The sequence below is a fragment of the Pagrus pagrus genome (genome assembly GCF_965226575.1).
Source record: "Pagrus pagrus genome assembly, chromosome: 13".
Classification (NCBI taxonomy): domain Eukaryota; kingdom Metazoa; phylum Chordata; class Actinopteri; order Spariformes; family Sparidae; genus Pagrus; species Pagrus pagrus.
The window spans coordinates 14,166,705-14,188,904 of NC_140197.1; the positions used below are offsets into that span (position 1 = coordinate 14,166,705).

The 22,200-nt window shown below is 41.9% G+C and overlaps 1 protein-coding gene across 1 annotated transcript; it reads left to right on the forward strand.

Annotated features, from left to right (window-relative positions):
* Positions 1-18,459: 18,459 nt before the first annotated feature.
* On the forward strand, positions 18,460-22,104 carry b9d1 (B9 protein domain 1). Its single transcript, XM_084370683.1, has 7 exons — positions 18,460-18,686; positions 18,856-18,924; positions 20,024-20,135; positions 20,262-20,358; positions 20,551-20,613; positions 21,276-21,343; positions 21,836-22,104. Exons 1-7 carry the CDS (start codon positions 18,624-18,626, stop codon positions 21,991-21,993), a joined length of 630 nt encoding a protein of 209 aa, XP_084226809.1. The 5' UTR covers positions 18,460-18,623; the 3' UTR covers positions 21,994-22,104.
* The last annotated feature ends 96 nt before the right edge of the window (positions 22,105-22,200 follow it).

Genomic DNA, 22,200 nt, shown 5'->3' on the forward strand with positions numbered 1-22,200 from the left:
ACACTCACACACATTAGAGCAGAACTGAATGATTGTAATTGTCTGCACCAACAAGTAGCAACAGGGCAGTAAGAATCAATACAGACAGGGTAATTAAGTCATTACCAGTTTCAAGTTCTCATATTGTTTGTAATCAAATTGCTGTTATGCAAAGCTGAAAAGATAACACCATTTATCATAAAATCTCCTTAGCAAGTCTTTTCAAGTGCCTCCCTGGTAAAATATAAAAATCTCCTCAGTACATTACATTAATATTATTAGTTTGTATACAGCCTGAACACTCGCTATACAAACATACATACTGTATATATAAACATCTGTTCATATATTAAAGGTGCAATATGTAAGAATTTCTGTTGAAAATATTCAAAATGTAACTGTCATTACTGACAGAAGGTGAGGTTGCAAATCATGTTTAGCATGCTAACCAACTAGCCAAATGTCCTGTGCTAGCGGGTGTAAACGCCTGCACTTCTCTGGTGCTCCGAGCTACCAGTCCGGACTGCTAGCTGCACGGCTAAGTGAGCTAACTAGCTAATGGCAGCTGCCATTGCCAGCATTGCCAGCAGTTATGTTGACCTCTATTTGTTTTGAGTATGAATTCCACAGGTGGCCAATTTTTACATGTTGCACCTTTAACACATAATAAATAGAAAATTACATTGCTTTGATTTTAACAGCCGAACCTCACTGACACATGACACATGTAAAGATGTACATTCATTCTTTGCTAATTAATCGATTGATTTCATTGATGCCTGAATATCAATTGGTTTTTCAACGAGTCCCGGTTTGCTTGTTTAATTCATGAGGCGCCATCACTGTGTCTGGACCAGACAGTGTTAGATGAATGTGAATCATTCTCAACACACACACACAACGAGAACCAAGCACTACTCAATATCCACAGATATTATAAACCTTCCTGACACTAGCTGCCCCAATGAAAGACTTTTCAAGGCACAACTGACCTGGTGTCGGATGGGTGTTCCAGCGTAAAAACTGTCATCACAGGAAATGAGACAGTTTGCATTTCTGGCAGCAACAACCCGGGCAGTTTTTTTGTGCCGTAGGCGAGACACCAGTGCTGCACTCAGTAGACTTAATACCTGTCATCAAAAATCTGTCATCAACGTCTACCCTCCCTTCCTTCTTCACTTGCTTTCATCTTTTCATATCTTCTAATTTAATTCAACTTTCCATAGAATATTAGATCAGTATAACATGAATGTGAATCAAAGGTAGGTATTTCCATACTGGAGTAAAACAATACCAAACCCGAATCAGATAAGAACTTGTAAGGGCCTTATTGCCAATAAGCTAATGCTTTTTACATAACCTTAATATAAAGCACTATCAAAGTAGCAAAATAAATAAACAAACTGGGTAAGAGGCATTAGGAGCCCAGAGCACGAGTAGTTTGACAGGCGAATAAAAGGCTGCTGCCTTCAGACAGTCAAGCAACAATGCCGGGCAGTTTGACAAATGATCCCTGCAAAGTGCAGCACAGAAACACTCCGGCCCCAAAACTGTCTTGTAATTTCAGTGCAGGTTGCTCGCAAGGTGGCTCTGGTGACAGCGATGAGTGGCTCCGGACAGAGAGAGAGGACACAGAGAGACAACCTCTCCTGTCAGCCGGGCCAAGAACGTTTAAGAGAAGTTAGGATGCCGGAGTGGCCCGTCCTCCTCCTCCTGTTACATCATCCTTGCTTCCTTGTGTCCTTTTCTTTCCGCCGTCCTCCTTTTTTGCACACCTTCCCTCAACAGCTCGAAGTGATTGACAGCAAATGATGTGTGTTCATGCTAATGGTGGTTGCATCCCGGCTACATGGGCCATAAAACGCCAGATTTGACCAAACAAGCTGAAATCACTGCAGACAGCTGCTTCATCTCATAAAGCTCCATCTCTACAGGGTTGTGACGGGCGTCATTAACCTGGGCGAGGATGGCACATCTCGCCTCCCTCTTTCAATCAAACTGTGATGCAGTTTGTAATCTGTGGAGACGTGATCTGATCTGTCAGCCTCTGGTAGCCAACACTTCCACATGCTAAGGGCCACCTGGACTGATTCTCATTTCCTTTCTTCCCATGCCTTTAATTGGAATGAACAGCAGTTGTTACTGGTGCTTTTAAACAATGGAAAAGATAAACTGCAAATCATTTGTTGCTAAATTCACAGCGATTGGCATCACGTTTGTTTAGACTCACCTCACTATGACTATGTCCTACGGGAAGTCCATGGGAATTTTGTTTTCGAAGCTGTGGTTGGTTTGTAATTGTGCAGATTTGACCCAAACAGACCAAATATATAAAGATCTAAAGAAATCAGCTTTTCATAAGCTGCGTTTCCACCCAAAGTGCCCAGAACTTTTAATCCCAGGGACTTCTTTTAAACTTCCCTCAGCTCGTTGCCATCTGCATTTCCAGCACAGATTAAAGACCCACAAAGATGTGGCATATTTGTCAGCAGACGCATGAAAAGCAGCTGTAATTTATGCACATGACGGTACAATTTTTTTTAAAGGAGGATTAAAATACAATGCTGCAAGTACTCAAACAATCAGATATGTTCAGCGCTGCAAGCCCCGACCCCAAAGTTCCTGTACTTTTAGGGGGAAATCTAAGCATTTTGGAGACAATGCAACGGACATCTGTAGACATTATTATGTCCGTATGTTCCCCCTGGTGGATAAGGCCAGATATCATGAACATAATCATAACGTAAGCCTCCATCTTGCGTACAGCCAGCAATATGTTGACTCATTAAAACAACAAGTCTTTTTATTATGGATGTTCTAAAGTGCCTTTTATGTGGAGTGCCTGCCCTTGTGCAGAGCAATGTTGCTGACAGCGTTAGCATTTCACCAATCCTGCTTTGTTTCGCCTTCCTCTGGCAGGATTTAACTTTTTATTAATGTTTGGATTACTGGGTCGTAACGCGCTCACTGCTGGCTGCGCAGTGAGATACCGCATTACAATCATGTTTATCCAAATCCAATCTTCTCATACTGTCGAACGCGTACAAACTGTCACACGCTGCCACGGCCGACACGGGAGCGTTTCCCCTCACTTCGGCTCTGTAAACACGCAATTACACCGCAGATAAGACTAATGTGGAGCTACGGTTGCGTCCGTGTCATGATTACTGCTCAATACGGAGATGATGCCTCTCGGCTGCATGTCTCCCACACATCAATACATCGGAGCGGCATGTTATCCCGACATTACAGCAGTCGAGTGGATGATAAAGCTCAGTTTTGCTGCATCTGTTAGCACTGTGAATTATCTAGTGTACTACTTGAGCTGCAGGGGTAAATGAAGAAGTTATGCATATTTCTCTATCTAGGCCACAGGGAAGATTGGGAGGGAGAGGGGAGGCGGATGAGGGGGGGTAATGTGATTGTCAAGACACGCAGAATTCCCACTTTGCTGTGGAAGCAGAGTGTGTGTGTGTGAGAGAGAGAGAGAGGGAGGGAGGGAGGGAGAGAGGATGAAAGAAGAGAAAGAAGAGCAGGAGATGAAGAAAGTAAGCTACTGTATGAGAGCAGGGCAGACTTTAAAGCCCTCGCTGATATTCAGAGTAAAAACATCAATATTCAGCCACAGTATAAAGCTGAACTGCAGGCTTGATTCCAGTTCCCCGTCTTCTCTGTCGGCGATACTGCAGAGCTGGGAGGAGGATTCCTTCCTCTCTCGCCCTCTTTCATGTCTCCGGCTCTGTGGAATCCATAGATAACAGGCATACGCAGCGCACACAAACACACACCGAGATACACAAACGCACACCTGCCGCGGTGCTGTTAAAGCATGGCGGCGCACTCGGAGGTTAGTGTGCGACAGCGTTAGGAATGTTTTCAGGTTACACTGGAAGTTCAAACGCTCACAAAGAAGAGGAGAAGAAGAAGAAGAAGAAGTAGAAAAGGAGGGGATGGAGGGGAGTTTGTTGCTATGCAACCAGACGGTGCTGTTTGAGAGCATAACCATCCACTCTGCAATGAGTTAATGCATGCCTGCGCACACACACACACACATACACACACACACATGCATGCACCCACGCACATGCAGAAACTGTGGGAATCTGCACAGACAGGCACAAACACTCCCATGGCTGATTCCCACCAAGTGTTCAGACACATTAAAATCTCTGGTGATATGTGGATGCTCGCGTCACGCCGGAATCTGTCCCCCACGCTCTCTCTCTAATCTATATGCAGGTTTTTGAGTTCAATGACTGGTTCACTGATTGGAAATCAGAGATCAGGTCCTTTCTGAAAGCGGTCAGAATAATTCCCCTTTCCTTGGCAAGATAGAATTTCCCTCCAGCGATAACAGTGCAGACAAAATGACCAAATGGATATTGGATATTCAGCAAGAGCGTCATTCTGCTCTCATGGTACCACCAGGACAAATCATACAAATGCATGAATAGCTCTTATTATTCGTTTCTGTATTAACCCCACGTCCCATTGGGTTATCTGCCAGGCATAGCAATACATTGCATTTGCATGTTTCAAAGAGTCTCTCTGTCTGTGGGGAGATCATCTGAACCTCCCTCACACATCAGATCATACACACACACACACACACACACACACTAGCCCCCTGTGAGCTGTACACGAGCATAGCTACCTCTACTTGCCACTGTTTCTGCCTGTATTACCGTAAGGAAAGTTATTCATTCATATGGTAAATGCTTTGAGATAACTAAATCTGGAAGTTACCAAAACCACAAAATAAAAAACTTGTGTGGGTTGGAGATCGACGTTGAATGTGAACACACAACTTTACTTTACAAAAGTGGTATGAACCCTCTCGTCTCCTGTTTTAAAGGTCTTGATCTGGATAGCACGTGCATTTGTTTTGGAAGCAAGCAAAAGATGCAACGTATTTCTAATACTCTTTTTTATATTTTAAACACAGCTGTTTACAGGATGCATCGTGGTGACAAAGTGTATCTATTCATACCTTTTTAAGATCAATAACTATGATACGACAATGGTGAAACCAAGTAAACTTTGTTTTAATAACATTATCATTTACACGCCAAGGTCACATGTAGTCCTACAGCTAACAGATTCTGTTTAACGCTAATAGTTGTTTTGTTGTAGAAGCTAAGGTTATCAATATTCCCTCGTAATGTTATGTCTTCATTATACAAGCTTATAAGGTTCATAAATTTATCAGGCAACAACACCAGAGTTGCAAAACAAAATTGGGTTTGACTCCTTTTTGGCTACATCACAGAAAAAGAAACAAAAAGACAAAGTCTCACAGCCTGAGGAAAGAAACTGCTCGGTAGTCTGGTGGTATGACAGCGGATACTTCTGTATCTTTTGCCAGATGGCAACAGGGTGAACAGCCTATGGCTGTAATATAATAAAATAAGCAAACAGCAAGACAAAGCTTGTAACACAACATGACGTAAAATGTTACATTATAAGGCAGTTGTTCTGCTGCCATCTGGCAATACAGAAGTATCCGCTGGTGTGCCACCACACTTTCCTCAGGCTGTATGACTCTTCAATTCATCCTCCACTCTCCACCACGTAAATAATTTGTTTTTGTCTTTTTGTTTCCTTTTCTGTGATGTAACTAGCTTCTTTCCTCCAGCTGTGAGACACCTCAGTTAATCCTCAGCACTCTATAAACTGTTTCAATTTTCAGAAATCAATCCATTGGCAGGCATTTAGAATAACTATGTAGAAATAGCCAATCTTCTCACTGATGGTCTTGTTTGCTTATGTAGGTCATACAGAGGTATAAGCTCTCTTGTACATGCAACCACGCCAAAGAGTGATGTCACAGGGTCCTGGAGTCCAGATGTACATTGCTGCAGCAAGGTGAAAGTTAAAGCACTGGAGCTCAGCAAAGATCAGATTTTTTTTATCAGCATTTTGCCTTATAGCAATGGTAACATCCATATTATGACATTAATTTCACAAAAACTTTATCACCACTTCTACCATAGTAATCTATAAGTACATTCATTCTAACTTCGAAGGATGTTGAGAAAACAGACGGTTTCAAGTATCAGTTCGCTCATACCTGTTAGCTGTGTTATGAACACTTTGTTTTAAATATTCTCAGGGGAAAATATCTTTTAAAAACGAATAATGAATGGCAGTAATCTAAAACAATATTATTGGTCTGGCAGGTAATACAGGTCCTTAAAATGGTTATGACTGAGGTTGGTGGTTGGCTTCTTACCACATTTTAAACACTTCAGTGGGTTCTAAATTGAACAATTTCTGTTCCCAATGATAATAAAAACTCTTTGCTACAGAGCATGGAGACAAAGTCTTACTGGCGGGGGTATCATTTAATGACTAAGGCATTAGGCTAACCATAAATGGAAGGAAGTGGCTATCGCAGCAGTACATCAAAGCGTACATTAATCTTCATATTTTGTTTATTCTCATGACTCATTAAGCTTTTATTTGATTATTTGTGCAGCTCGGAGTGAGTCATGCGGTGAAACTTTGGAAGTCAGACAACTTAAAGTCAAGGGGTTCTTTTCTATAGCTCTCTCCTTATATATACATACATATATATATATTATCTATATCTAGTTGTGGATAGATGTGGGAAATCATCTTTTGTAAATCGTCTGTAATCTATGGCCCTCTCAAATGCACAAAGTGTGTCGTGGGGGTATTTGTAGACAATGACAACGAAGGGACAGGAGATAAGTGAGTCATAATTTCCATTCAATCTCTTCTGTAATTTGCTGAGCAGCACTGTTTGAGGCCAGCTATCACGCAGAGTGTCTTTTTCCAGTGCAGGATCTGGGAGGATTGCTTCACCAGCACTTGTTCTCGCTGTGTGCATCTGGTGATTATGATAAGTTGAGATTTTTTTTTTTCCTTCTTTGCCATCCTTTTCTGTTCATTAAATGTGTCATATGCCCCCGGTCCATCTCTTTCCCTCCAGTCCTTGGCCTCTTCTTCCAACCCCCTCCACCCTCATCCCCAACCTCCATCCCTGCCCTCCAGTGTCGGTCTTCAAAGCAGCAGGCAGAAGTCTACAGCATCTCTGCAGCTCTTGAAATATAGATTTTATTGCCTGTGGGACCCTGCCTGCTGCTCTGTACATTGCTAACACAAAAAAAACACACACATACAGCTGCTGTATGTGTTGCTGTGCACATGGTCTCACTCACACACACACTCACACGGTTTTCTCTCAATGTTAGAGTCGCACAGAGACATCTTCTCTCCTCCATATGTCTTTTTGTAATAAAGTTTGCACTGCTGCAGTGGTTCGATGTTATGAGCTGATCAGTGAGGAATGAACTCTTCAACCTTCGCTAATATCTTTCTCACCTCCTCCACACGTCTCTGTATGTGCTCTTGCACCATCACTACTGGTGATGACTCTGTTTGCTCTCTAAATATAAACAAGACCAATAGCCTGCAGCCATGCTAGCAGCTCTGAGAAGCTGTGGTAGAGCAGAGCTAAATGCTAATGGCAGCATGCTAACATGCTCACAATGACAACGCTAACGTGCTCATGTCAACAGCTGTAATGTTTAACATGTTTACTATCTGATGTTAGCGTGTTTGATGACTAGAATGGCATTCATTAGAGTGCATACCTCTGCCAAGGCCCAACATAGATCCAATATAGTATAATAACATATTTAAATCCACTATATTCAGATTTGCTTGCAATGTTTAAGAAAGTGAAAAAAAAATCCTGGACCCTTCCTGGATCCATACCAAACGTTAATACTTTTTTACGTTTATTTTAATTATAAAGTACATGCAAAGTGCTGTACAAAGCCAAAAAAAGACACACAGTGTAGAAAAACACAAACATAGTAAATAAGAAGCCGATTTAGATCAGGAGGGCTCAAACGCTAGTATGTAAAAGTAAGTTTTGAGCTGATCTGATCGACAGGGGCAGGCTTTTACACAGTTGGGGGGGCCATTGCTGCAAAAGCTCGGTCACCTCTGAGTTTATGGTTAGAGCGCAGGACGGCCAAAAGGCCAAAGTCGGATGATCTGAGGGGGCTGGATGCGGTGTAAGGGCATAAGAGTTCAATTTAGGGCTTTATAAACAAACAGTGAAACCTTAAAATCTGAGCGTTTTGTGTGTAAAGCATACTGGCAGCCAGAGTCGGGTGGCGAGAATTGGAATAATATGGTCCTTCTTCCTGGAACCAGTCAGGAGCCTGGGAGCTGCCTTTTGGACCGATTGCAGGTTTGGCAGAGACAACTAGCTGATCCCAGTGTAAAGGGAGTTGCAGTAATCAAGCCAGGAAGAGATGAAGACATGAATAACTTTTTCTAACTTTTTTCTGACCTAAAGCAATGAGTAAGGACCAGAATAACAGGGTCTATTCTGGGCCGAGGCCCAACTTCCATCTAAGTTTCATGGAAACCTGTTGTGTAGTTTTTGTGTGATCCTGTTGACAAACCAACAAACAGACACAGATGGAAAACACAACCTCCTTGGTGCAGGTAATCATCTCTGCACATTAATCGATCAATCTGTACCTTGACCTGAGATGCACTGAGATATTTCAGTCTGGACCAAAGTGGTAGACAGATAGCAGACCCACAGCGAGCATGACTTTAAATTATTATGAAAGTTCTATCAGTTTACAATCCTTACCTGCCATTTACAGACGTCAACGATGGCAAAGAAAGCTATTTAAGCCAAAGTCAATATGTCTCGGCTCGTCAACCAAAAAACAAAACTGACCTTTGACTAATTAATGGAGGACACTGTATTGTTCCAGACAACAAGAATAAATCGATTGCATAAAATTCAAGCGAAGTGAAAGACAGCAACTAGAGCGAGATGGATGCATCATGTCATTATGCAGTGGGAATACTCATTTTTCTACTAATTTGCCAAAAAGGATTTGAATATTTTTTGTTTTAATAGATTTTAAATCACACGAGGGTAAAAAAAAACAACACAAAAAGTGGTTTGAATTGGACATAATTACAGCACATATGACACCAAGTCCTGTTTTTTGTTGTCCGTGTGTTTTTGACTTTTTCCACTCTTTCTACATATGTTTGTCTCTCCCACTTCCGCCGGGGTTCCTCTTCCTCAGAATCCATTTGACCCGAGTTACAGTAAATACGAGCTGGATCGCGAAAACATCTCAGCACTTCTCAGTCCATCGGTTTATAATGGACAAGATAATCTTACCGCGGAGAAGCTTTTTGGGAAAATGGGCCAGTGTAACTCCATTGTAACTGCGCTGTATTGGAAACAACTCTCGTGGGAGGGCTCTTCATCGCTCTGTCTCTCTCATTTTCAGCCCTTTCCCTCAAGTCTTCCTCGTCCACTCGTACGTTCGAGCTCTTTCGCTCATTTCCCATCAACCCTTCTTTCATTATTGATTAGTTCAAAAACCTCTCAAATCCCTGAGAGTTGCCCTGCCCAAGCTGAGTGTGTGTATGTATGTGTGCGTACGTTCACTCCAGCCAAGTGGGACTTTGGGACCCACTCTACTACATTGACATCAGCAGTTGCCGGGTGTGTTCATAACTACGGTGACCCTGTTTGTCTGGGCGGCGGCCATTATGTTGTCACAGAAGCACTCAGGCTAATGGAGGAGCCATATAAAGGATGGTGCTCTGTCTCTCCATCCTCTTTCTCCCTCTTCCCTGCCTCACACACATACAGATATGCATACATTACTTATGGGCTCCCATAATAAATGGATTACTCATTTCTCAGATGCCGGTCATATATCGATGACACTTCTACCTGGCCTGCTTTGTTTGACTCGTTTGCTGACGCGCACTAAGACAAGTTGTTTACCTGAGTCATTTCATGGACATGATCTGTCGCACACACACACATGCACAGGCAAACAAGCCGTACATCATTCTGAGTCTGAATCTGGGTTAATTACCTTAAACGAAAGCTTTTTTCAGGCGTTAGTTTTCGATGATTGCCTGCTTTTTAGGCATCATCATTAAACGCCAAGTTGCATATATCAGAGCTTTTAGAAATAATTTACTTTCATAGTTAAATACAACTCAAATGTTGACATGAATACTAATTACAGAAAATGGCCGTTATGATCCAAGAACGTGGCATAAATCAACAGCATCAAACAGAAAAACGTGCTGAAGTATCAGCATCTGAGACATCTGTCACCAGGGTTGGGTGATTTCAGCAGTCGACTTCGGCAATGGAAGATGGCATCGTCCATCAATCCAACCCTATCCGCCACCTCACAAATGATCATTGTTGGAGGTGCATCAAACAATTTCTGTAACTTTTGGAGACAATCGACTCCACTTTGTGATGAAATTGGCAAGGCGTGCAGAGGTACGCAGGATTTAAACATATCTTGTCCTTTCCTCACACGACTATTACATATATATAATATCTGTTCTGTTTCATGTGTACAAACAAATGCAACAGAATATTGTATTTTCACAATATTCTTTCTCCAACTGATGCTGTTTGAAACAGCTTCGAAAGGCTGTACACTCTAAGAATCAGGTCTTCTACTCAGATTCGAGCAATACGCTGTCTTTGGCTCGCCAAAGTCTCCTAAATGATCCAACAAGCTCTTCCCCAGATCTCTGTGGTTTGAGAAAAAAAGCTTGCCGAACCCCTAACTGTGAAACTGTTGTCGCACTTAACTGCTAACTGATGAGTGTTTGAATATGTGTAACCCAGCCTCGCTCTGCAACTACTCCCCCCAGGCTGTTACTGTAAATAAGATTTGGTCCTTAAACAGTTTGCCTGGTTAAATGAAGGTTAAAAATCCAACATGAGCTTCAAAGTCCCAGAGCAGAGCAGAGGCGGGGGGGATGGAGAAAATACACGGGAAAAGCACTCTAGGCTTCATCATTTCCCATTAAATTTCAATTATGTTTGTATCAGGTGACTGAGGAAGCACCTGAAGTCATTTGAAACCACTCTTGTATTAGTTTAGCAGTGTATTTTAAATGGGACCACAATGAGATACAACTGTACCGTGGCACTATAAAATATTCTTGTAGTAATTGAACTATCCTGAGCAATAATGTAATCTGATGATTTCACCAAGATGGCACCTGACCTACTACACAGCAGGTCTAACAGCTGGGAGCACACAGCTGAAGGAATGGCTTTCTCAGTCTGTCCAGATAATGGGAAGGTGAAAGATGGTCAATTCGGCCTTTTATCCAACAGCCCACTTTATAAACCTGCCTGTGTTCAGGGTCAGCGGGGGGCTAGGGGCCAAACGCTCAGGCTTTCTTATTGCTCAGGCTCGCAGCTTTCTTACTCGTAAACTAGGTTTCGTGTCAGTGTGCGCTGGGCTTAAACACTGAGGGCTCCCCGATTGCATTGCTGTGACTTAAACCGTCATTTCAATGGTAATTTTTGAGATCTGTCATTTTGTTTAGCCTAGCAATTTTCCTGTTAGACGCTTTGCTATTATTCTCAGTGTGCTTATCAGCTCCTCAGTGAGAGTATTGTTTCTCTGAGTCGATCCAGTGAAGATTGCATATTGTTGTTGTGAGCTCCTACACAGTTAACCATTAAGACAACACGCATCTTTTGGAAGAAATTACACTGAACCTCATTATCATTGTGGAGGTATGTAATTGTAATTTAAAGAGTAATATAACACTAGGACGAAAAAATCAAATATCCTATTATTTTTTACCAAATACCTTGATATCAATGTTGCAGCAGTACTGTATGGTTGACTGTTGTTGTATTGTATTATCAGAATGGGGGAGCAACATGGACGATGTTTTGCATTTTAACGTCTAAACAATATATTAACAGCCGGTTCCAGTATTTGAGTGACAAGGATATACAGTATATGCATGTTACCCTAAGGTTTACTTCCGCTCAACATGTTTGAGCGTCACATGACATCAACTCGGCGAGTTGTGTAGCAAACCTTTCTCCGACTTTTTCTCCGAGTTGTTGCTTTGACTTGAAAGGGTGTAATTAGTTGTAATTTGTTTTTCTGATTACTCCGACACCACGTGAACGCACTATTACTCCATGAGTGTTCCTTCACTTGCCATCAGTTTGTCAGTTTTGGTCCTTGTGTTTTTTGTGTTCCCTACACTTCATCCTGGTTTGTATTCCTTCCCCTTCCCCTTCCTTTATTACCCCTGTACCCACACCCAACACTGATGTCACAGTGCACTTAAGTACACTTCTACATCACCGCAGATGGTAAACCAGTGGAGGCCATAAAAGCGGCATTTTCAGCTGGTGTTGAAATGGCTCTTCAATTACTTTCAGGTTAATGTTTGTAATCTAACATATTCCACATGTTGACCACTCTACCAGGTGTATTACTGTTCAATCAGCAATTCAGCTGTGTTTCATTAATTGCCAGGTGTTGGAGCAGATGTAGGAGATTAGCAGGTGGAAATACACAAGTAGATCACAGCACCTCTCTCGCCTTCCTCTTCCACCTCCTATTGGCAAGTAACGAGCTGAAATTACTGTAGCAAAGCTGGCTGCTGAGGCTTTCGGCATGTGTGCACCTTTATATACTTGCTCTGGTCTGCCAAGTACACTTAAGTTATGTATAAATATAAGGAGTTTGTTGTGGGTATTCAGCTGATTCTTTCATACAGAGCAGCTTCCACTGAGCACAAAAGAACTAGGAAAAAGCTTAATTCCTAGATCAACCAGCATTAAGGAGAATAGCACAGCTAATTCGACACAAGATGTACAAAATGAACAAGTAGCAGCGCTGGTTAAAGAGAGATTTAAGTGTATATCAAACAAATGTGATACATACAAAATCTTCTCCCATCCAACAAGGTGAAATACGTAAAAAGCTCTACCTGACGGCGTTTTTTTGCGACTCAGAGCCAACAGCGTTGTGACTTATTACTCCACGGCCGGGGAGCTCAGCGGACCGGGCTGACCTTAAAGATTCACTCCAGTGATGAATATCTAAATAACCTCTCCTCTGAGTTCTTCATTCTCTCTCCCCTTCTTCTCCTCCATCAGCTGCTTGGTTTTCTCCTCTCCCCCCTCCTTCACTCCTTTATGGTTTCTTTAAAAACACCAACAGCTTCCTCATTTTTTTCGCCCCCCATACCACCTTGTTCCCTCCCCCCTCCCCTCGCTCTCTTCTTCCTCAGTGAAGGACAGTGGAGGTTACAGAGCAGTGTGGTAGCCCGCAGGCAAAACAGGCTCCCAGAGAAGGCGAAGACGAGGATGATGCTGCCTGGAAATGTAGGTTCCTCTCTCACCAGCCGGCCGTGTTGTCACTGAGCCCTTAATGGATTTTACTGTCAACTAAAACGCATATCGAGTTTTTGTGGCAAAGCAGTGCAGCCGCGTGGTTTGACAGGATTTATCCACTCACAAAGCAATCATGGCAGTGGATGGGTTTCCTGTTTACAAACATTCATTGCCACAATGTCATGATAGCTTATTGATGGACTTTTTCCACTCGCCACACTCTGCCACACCCCACCCTGACGAGCTAACATGATACATATTCCAGTGAGAGATGGCAGCAAGTAGCCCTGCAGGTAGTGAGAAATAAACGACTGTAGAACTTAAAGGTGCAATTTGTAAGAATTTTAGTTGAAAAAAATCAGCCATCAACAGCATGTGTTTAATTAACAATGTTGATGTTATAACGTCTATGTATTGTTGCAAAGATATTTGTTTCAGTTAGCATGCTAACCAGCTAGCCCAGGCCCATCACAGTCAAAAGCTCCTGAGCTAGTGATGTAAACCCGACACTCCCCCACTCCTTCAAACTCCTAATCTGGACCACTAGCTGCATGGCTCACTAAGCTAACTAGCCAGTGGCAGCTACAGTTAGCAGCAGTTAGCGGTTTCTCTGGTGATATGCTGGCCCCTATTGGCTTGAAGTATGAATTAAACATGTGGCTTATTCTTACGAATTGCACCTTTAATTTTCTATAGATGAACCAAACAAATTTCAACGTGTTTTAGAGGTGCTAGCAGGCAGATTTTGTTACCTTAGGCCAGAGCCAGGCTAGCTGTTTCCCCTGTTTCCAGTCTTTATACTAACTAAAGCAAGCTTCATGCTGGCTGACGCTTCATAGAGTGGGCAGATGTTCTAAAGTCGCATCAATCTTCTCATCGAACTCTCACCAAGAAAGCGAAAAAGGGTTTTTCCCAAGATGTTGATTTTGTATCCTTTGAGGCTAAAATTAATGAATGAAGTCTTTTCCTTACTGTAAACTCTGATTCTGAGGTTCACAACAGTCAAAATAAGCCACACATGGGCTCTTGGGAGCCAGAGAAGACTCTGAGACCGAGGCAGAGAGACATTTTGAGAGGTGGGTCGGTGGCAGCATGGGGAAGGAGGAGAGGAGCAGTTTAAAAATATGATGCCAAATTTTGGTGCCTCTCCCAGAGGGACTTAAAGATTCAAACTGGGCCAAAGAGGGACCGCACACACTCTCCTACATGCATGCACCACACGAACACACACAAAAACCAAACTGTAGAATGCAGTCCCAGTTAGACAGACAGGACGACGGCATATACAAGAAACTTCTGCAGAGAGTTTAGCCAGAAACAGACAGAGAGAAGGCGACAGAAAGGCTCGACTGAGACGGAGACAGCCAGAGGAACAGCTCATTAAAGTGAATGTGAACAGACAGGCTGGGAGTATTTTTGTTAGACAGGCTGAATGTATCGACTGTCACAGGTATCATTACACAGGTAGTTACCTTCCTAATGCAACTGAGAACGGCTGGTGTGGAAATAATGGACAGCTTTAATAAAGGGATGGTGCAGAGTTGTTAGTTAAGGAGACAGTTACTAATATGAAGTTAGTTTAGTTAGTTTAAGACTCTGACTTTGGCACAACACTTTTCTCTACAGCTGGAGGAACATTAATAACCTGAGCAGAGTCAGCAGCACAATCAAATGTCAATAGTCGGCCATTGTTTGTTTGGCTATTAGGCTAAAAATGTAATACACATGCGGGAAACGGGGGCCGGTTTTCACATGGAAAAGGAGACAAAGGGAGGAAATGAAAATCAAAACATGACACATGAGGACAGCACTTCAAAATAAAACAGGAAATAACTAAACCAAAAACCCTAACTATGACAAATAGAAGTGAAATGCATTGGCTGAAAGCAGTCAATCTTGTAACCCGTCATATATATAACTGGTGAAATGTTGTTTACAACTCTATTCTTGTGTCTTGAAGCACAGAAAGAAGTCTTGGCCTAGATTTCCATCATCTTGATATCCACAGGCTGCATCAGGAGACCCCAAATCCTTTGCCGTTAACCCCAGAGGCTTAATTGTCATCAGATGATGGCGGATGGGCTCAGAGATTGTTCTACTGAGACATGTCAAAGACACTTCACAGCAAATAACAAATAGCAGCTGAGGGAGGAGGATGCGGTCCTGAGAGGAGGTCTAATCAGGCAAGATAATGAAAACACCTGTGTGGGAGGTCAATGAGTGTGCAGGGTCTTTTATAATTATTGAAACTGTTGTCAATTCATTTTCTGTCAGTTTACTAACCGAAGAATGGTTTCACGAAGTACACGTCTCGTACTTCATCTATCCATACTTTTCTTCTTGTGTCCTCAATGTCGTTTTTACATTTTTTTTGTGATGATACGACCCACCGCCCGCCCTCTTAGGAGCAAAATCAGTGAACCAGCGGTCACAGACCATTAGCCACAAACGGTTCCAGACATTAACCTCCACCGGCATCTCTCACTTCCGTGTGTGCGCCCCGTTTGAAAATTAGATAAATTATGACTCACCGAATTATGTTTGTCATACATAATATTTTGTGGCAGTCTGTTAGCGATCTGTATGCTGAGTGTATATGCGTGTTGAGGCTAAAACAGGAGAGCCATCTTTCACAGTGTACCTCTCTTTGTTTTCCACCCCTGTTCTGGATGAATCACACTCACCCAGCACATACCTGTGAAGGGCACTTCAGCGAGACGCTTTCTCCAAGATGCTGCAGCCTCGGGCGTGAGATCATTGTTTGCTGTGTGACACATAAAAAATTTCCATAAGAGATACATATAAAAAACATATAGTGACACTTCGAATCACGTGTGACCCTGGGAGGGGAACTAGGTGGCCATTAAAGTATGTATTCTTGCCTCTTATAGCTGTTTCCGGCAAATATGCAGTAAAAAATACATCTAAGGTGTAAAGTGCACTGGGATTTGTGGGCTTGTGTTTTGGAAATGCACATAATTATGCAAGATGTGCTGTTTATATCAGTTTTCAGGTTGCAAAACTCCAGAGAAAATATAATCCCATATGGCCAGATGACCCCTTTGGACTGGCCACTCTACAGCGACTTTAAATGGGCCGCCAGTCGTTAGGCTGTCGGACTCTAAATCAGGCATTTGGCAGGGAGACGGACACTGGAGAGATGGAGGAGGAACAAAAGGGGGTCAGAGGAAAAGGGAGAGGAGGAGAAAGAGGGACAGGTAGCCAGTGGGAGGAGGAGAAGATGGATGGACAGAGAGGTAGGAGAAGAAGAAGATGAGGAGAAAGAGTCAGTTGTGAGGCGGAGGAGTTGCGGAGGAGGAGGAGGAGAAAATAGGTAGGACATTGGGGAGAAAGAGGCAGGAGGTGTTGGCAAGAGGAGCGATGGGGAGATGATTGGGGATGAAATCGGGACAGAGAGATTGCAGGAGGTGGGAAAACAATAAAAAGAGACACAAAATTGGCAGGTTGAGAGGAAGGAGGGCAAGAGAAGAGAGGAGGGATGGGGTGATGCTGGGAGGGAGGCAACAGTGATAAGGTGATACGCAGCCAGACAAGGGAGGGAATGGAGGAAGAAAGAGACTTAATAACAGAGTGTCATCATAGGTACTTGTTGAGGAGCTTCAACTTTAATGTTTCTGGATGGCTGATGTCTGATCGCTGACTGTGTAACAGTGGTTTGTTTGAATAATGCCAAGATAATGCTTCCCTGGAAGGAGAAAGGGTGGTTGGGGTGGTGGAGGTTAAGATGGGGGACACAGGGCAAAGCTGGCACAAGCTTTGAGAAGGGTAAATGAGCAGAGCAGCAGTAAAAACGATGGAGGATAGAAAGAGAGCTGCTGTTTGGGCAGTAATGAAAGGTCAGAGACTCAGGGGGCCCGCTGCTGTCTGCCAGCAGGACACACAGCAACCTATCAGACAGACACACAGACAGAGAGAGAGAAGTAGGTGTAGTTGGCAGACGGAGAGACAGACAGACAGAGGGGTAAATTATTGGTGTGTGTGACGGAGCTGACAGTAACTGCTGATTTTCTAATTATCTGAACAAAGGCAGCAACTGGATACGTAGCCCAATAATTACCCTAAAGTATACGTTATTTTGAGGCCAAAGTCCTTAATAATAGAACGCGCTCTCGCAGCAATATGGCACATCACACATAGCCGACTGTAAGTGTTGTTTGTTACAGTGCAGCAAGTCCTCCACACATGCATAACTGCTGTCATTGTGTTTTTATGGCAAATCTTTGGCTCTGTTTGCAAAGAGACAGCAGCTCGGTAGATTTTAGGAAAAACTGAGACTACGAATGCTATATTGATATAAAATGTTATTTTTTTTTTAGACAATTTAGATATAAATTTAACCATTACGTTATATTTTCTGTAAATCTTCACATTAAAGATGCACTATGTGGTTTTGAGGAAGAAATACTAATCAGAAGAGAAAGATCTTCAGGGACTGATTTTTTATGCCTAAACAAATTAAATAATCGAACTCTCCTTTTTTAAATGACGGAATAAACTGAATAAACAAACTGACTTTAAAGGACAACACATTTTCATACTGTTTTACTTTGTTTATATGGGGCGGACCCTGCCACCTTTCTAGCTTCAAACAGTGTTCTGGGGACTTGTTTTCCTCTGAGAACAGCTTGTTTATTCAGTTATGGTAAAGATAAATATTTCTGAGTTCTTGTTATTACCTCATTAATATTGTAAATATTATAATTCTGAGTTCTATTTTCTTCTCCAAAACTACATAGTGCCCCTTTAAAGGAGCTTGAATTACACAATTTAGACTTTTATTCTGAAAAAAATCACAATACCACTACTAAAAACTATAAGTCTATTATCAAAATAAAACTATTTTTTAGAAATAGAACAACTAATCAAAGTATCACTAAATGGTTGCAGCTCTATGACTAAATAACTAATAAATAACTTGTTAATAAAGTTGCATATTACTAGCAAAAAAGCTGTTAGCCTTATAAATTCATACTCCCCATCAGTAGGTCAGCAATATCAACTGTGTCATTTTCTGGACAACAAATGGCACAAATAGCCACTTACTTAGTGTTTCTAAAGCTTTCAACCTCATCTCGTCGCCTTCCTTTGCTCGTTTTCAGTGAAGAGAAGGCAGTCATGCTCTTTTTAACGAGGACCTCGTTAGTTTGGATTAGAAGCGCGTTGGAAAATGTCGCTTCCGGTGGATTTGTGTTTGATTCGCGGTCGCCATCTTGTGGAGAATCAGGATTAATTCGACACCGCCTCGGCGCTTCCGTTCAGTTTGGACCCAGCAGGTTGCCGTAAGGAGGAGCAAGCGTCGCCTTAGCAACGGGCAGGGTTTAGCTAAATTAGCCGGACTCATGTAAACTGAACTGAACCACTCGTAAAGCGAAAGACGCCTTACATTTCTAGTTCAGTACCCGAAGCCGCGATGGCTACAGGCAACCCGTCAGTGTTTCTCCTCACGATCAACGGGCAAATTGAGGGAGCGAACGTGAGTTTTAGCCTTTTAGCCTAGCCTAGCAGCTAATTTCAGCCAGCATCAGCAACACTCGGCTAACAGTAGTTAGCGTTAGCTACTCTGTGACGTGAATTTGTCTAAATTTTGAGTCTGTGTGTCATTACCTCCAGGTATAAAGGTGATATTTGTTGTTGTATTTCAGTTTCCAGAGTATGACAACTTATACTGCAAATATTGTTTTGTCTACGGCCACGACTGGGCTCCAACCTCGGTGAGTAACTGCCTACTTGTCATAAGAAATGATTATGTTTTTGTCAGACTAATATTTTAAAGCTGTAGTCTTGTCCTCATACCGTAAAATAAACACCGCTAGTCAGTCTGGACTCAATCATGTCTTCGTGTAGACTCTTATGCAAAGCAACAAGTAAAAGTCTCACTCACTCATTAGTCCATGCAATTGAAAGCCTGTAATACTGGTTGCATGCAGTTCAGCAGCTCCCTACTCTGTGTTCTGTGTATGGTGTTGAACATAGCAAATACAATGCCAGTAATGGTGTCTTCATGTGTAGATCCAAAGAAGACAAATGTCTAAAGTTTCTTGACTTGAAATTGTGTGGGGAAGTCAGTGGTGAGGTTAAATTAATAAATTTATTAACACAACAATAAAGCTTTTGTATCTAATTTAGTTTATGGGATGTCCTGTCTTTTATCTGGACCCTGAGTCTGTAATCAAGTTTGAATTGAATTGAAATTTAAAGTAGGGCTGCAACTAATGATTATTTTCTATTAATTTCATTTTTCTGTAATAATTTAGAATAATCACAATTAATCGATTCAATGTTTATTGTCAAACACAATTTCCCAGAGCCTGCTAATCAACTAATAAAACTCTTTTTTTACCAATATAAATGACAAAGAAAAGCAGCACATCCTTATATTTTAGAAGCTGGAACTAGGAATTGTTTCACATTTTAGCTTGTAAAATAACTAAAACGATTCTAAATGATTATTAAAATAGCTGGCAATTTCTTTGTGATTGACTAATCGAGTAATACACATAATTTTAGCTCTTAACTTTACAAAGCTTTTTGGGGTCAACTTAGAAGTACTTTCTGGTGGCGGTGGCCTCATTCACCTAATTTATTATAAAACTGCAGAAAATGTAACAGTGATGCAGTAAATATGTTAATTTAAAGTAACTATAAATCACCCCCAAAAGATTTGAAAAAACATGTTAAATTATTCAATAATGTCCTGACAATGTAGAACTTCTTCTCATGTATGCAAATCTTAAAAATACAGTATTGAACTGTTAAAATAATGCTCGCTGTCATCTTACTTTGTCTTTGTGTCTATATGTTTCCCTCTAGGGGCTGGAGGAAGGCATCACTCAAATAACGTGCAAAGGCAGTCAGTCTTCACATAAACTAATATGGAACTTTCCACTGGAGACGACGTTCAAGAGCACAAACCCCTCCGGATGTGAGTGTTACAGACATACCACACTAAGTTGTTTTGGTAGCTGCTGCCTTCATTCAGACATCAGTAGACATCTCTGAGGTTCCAATGAGGTATTTTGAAAATATGACATGATTTTTGTATTTCCAGGGCCTCAGCTTGTGGTGAGTGTGTACGGTCCAGATGTGTTTGGCAACGATGTGGTCAGGGGCTACGGAGCAACACACATCCCCTTCACACCGGGACAGTCAGTATTACCTCTGTTTTTCCTTTTAAAGGAACACATTTAAGAGAATAGTTCTCATAGTTCACATCCCTGCATAAAGCATGTGGATATTGTTTGTTCCCTCACAGAAACTCAGCTGTAACACAGCACGGTTGGATCTAATTTTGTTTGATTTGATCTTTCTAGAATTCTTCTTTGTTTTTCATCTCTCAGACACACACGAACCATCCCCATGTTTGTTCCTGAGCCCACGTGGAGACTTCAGAAATTCACGAGGTGAGACGTGTGCACAGTCGTGTGTGTGTGTGTGTTATGTGTGTTTCAATTTCTGTCTCAGCAGCTGTGGTGCTGCGGCTGATGAGTTGTGCCTGCCGGGGGAAGCAGCCCATATCTGAGTGCTATCAAATATTTACTGCTCCACTGTGTGTGTGTATGTGTGTCCCACTGAGGATACAGTCTTAGGCCTCTGTGGTGAGAACACTCCACATCAGTGTGCATTGTTTGTCAGCAGCTGTTATCAGAGTGTTCGAGATGCACAGATGCACATCTAGACCTTTTGGATTTGCAGTTTAAATAGCAACACCGGTATCATTGTTTGTTTTTCCACTTGACTTGATGTAGGTGGTGTTTTCTTGCTCATGCACTCAACCTATTTGTTCTTTACAGGAAGTACATTAACACTTCCTGTGTGTCAGAGGACTTTTAATGGGAGTAATTTAGAAGAACAAGTGCTTAAGTTTTATGATTGGTGGAATGAATATGTGATGTCAGGAAAAGATTTATCTTGATCATCAAGCATCTTTTTTCTGCACTGTAATTTCTTTAAAAAGAAATTAGATTTCATATCTGCGCAAAAGGAACAACATATATGCCAACGCCTGTGTAGTAATGCTCGTCTCTTTCTGTAGTTTTAACATGTTCATTCCTTTCTTGCTTAGCTGGCTGTTGGGACGGAGGCCTGAATACACAGACCCTAAAGTGGTGGCCCAGGGTGAAGGCAGAGAAGGTTGGTTATGCATTTGTGTCTGTATTTTTCTGTTCTTTTTTCACTAAAATATTAGCAGTAAAATCTTCCTTGCGTATCTCAATACAGACACACATTTGTGTTAAACAAAACCATGTTTAAAAAACAACTCCAGCAAACTCCTTGAGCCAGACTTTTCTAAGATGAGTCACCTGTAAGTAGGTGGGTTACTTTAAAGCAGACAGAACTGCCCCGAGTGAAGAAGACTGGTGGTCTGAAAGCAGAGGCTGTTCCTGCCAGCCACTGGTGATGTAATGTATATCGTCTCTAACTAGGAAGAAAATGTTTGAATAAGTCACTTAAATAAAATACCAATTAAATTCAAATAGTACATTTTTTGGGTTAAAACTGTCTCAAAAATCATTTTACATTTACACATTAACATGTTTTAATTAAACAAAGTATATAATGACAGTACAATAATTACATAATAATGAAGCTGTTCTGGCAATATCTATATTATTTGTGTTTCAGTGACGCGGGTTCGTTCCCAAGGCTTCGTCACCGTCTCCTTTCACATCATGACCAAAGACATGAAGAAACTGGGCTACGACACAGGACCATCAAGCCCTGTGAGCACACCGTCTGCCACATCTGGCTGGTCGACAGAAGAACTACAGTACACAACGTAACACAACTGGTGGGATTTTTGCTCTCGAGGACGATTCATCCCCACCACAACAACCCAAAACTCACATTAAACACTAATGGACTTCGATTCCCCAGTGAGGAAATCCGCAACACTGCAATGTCACTGGTACTTCAGAAACAAGGTGGCAAGAATGCAAGATACACACACTCCTGTGCCTAGTGTTTTAGTAAAGATGTGTAGAAATAAT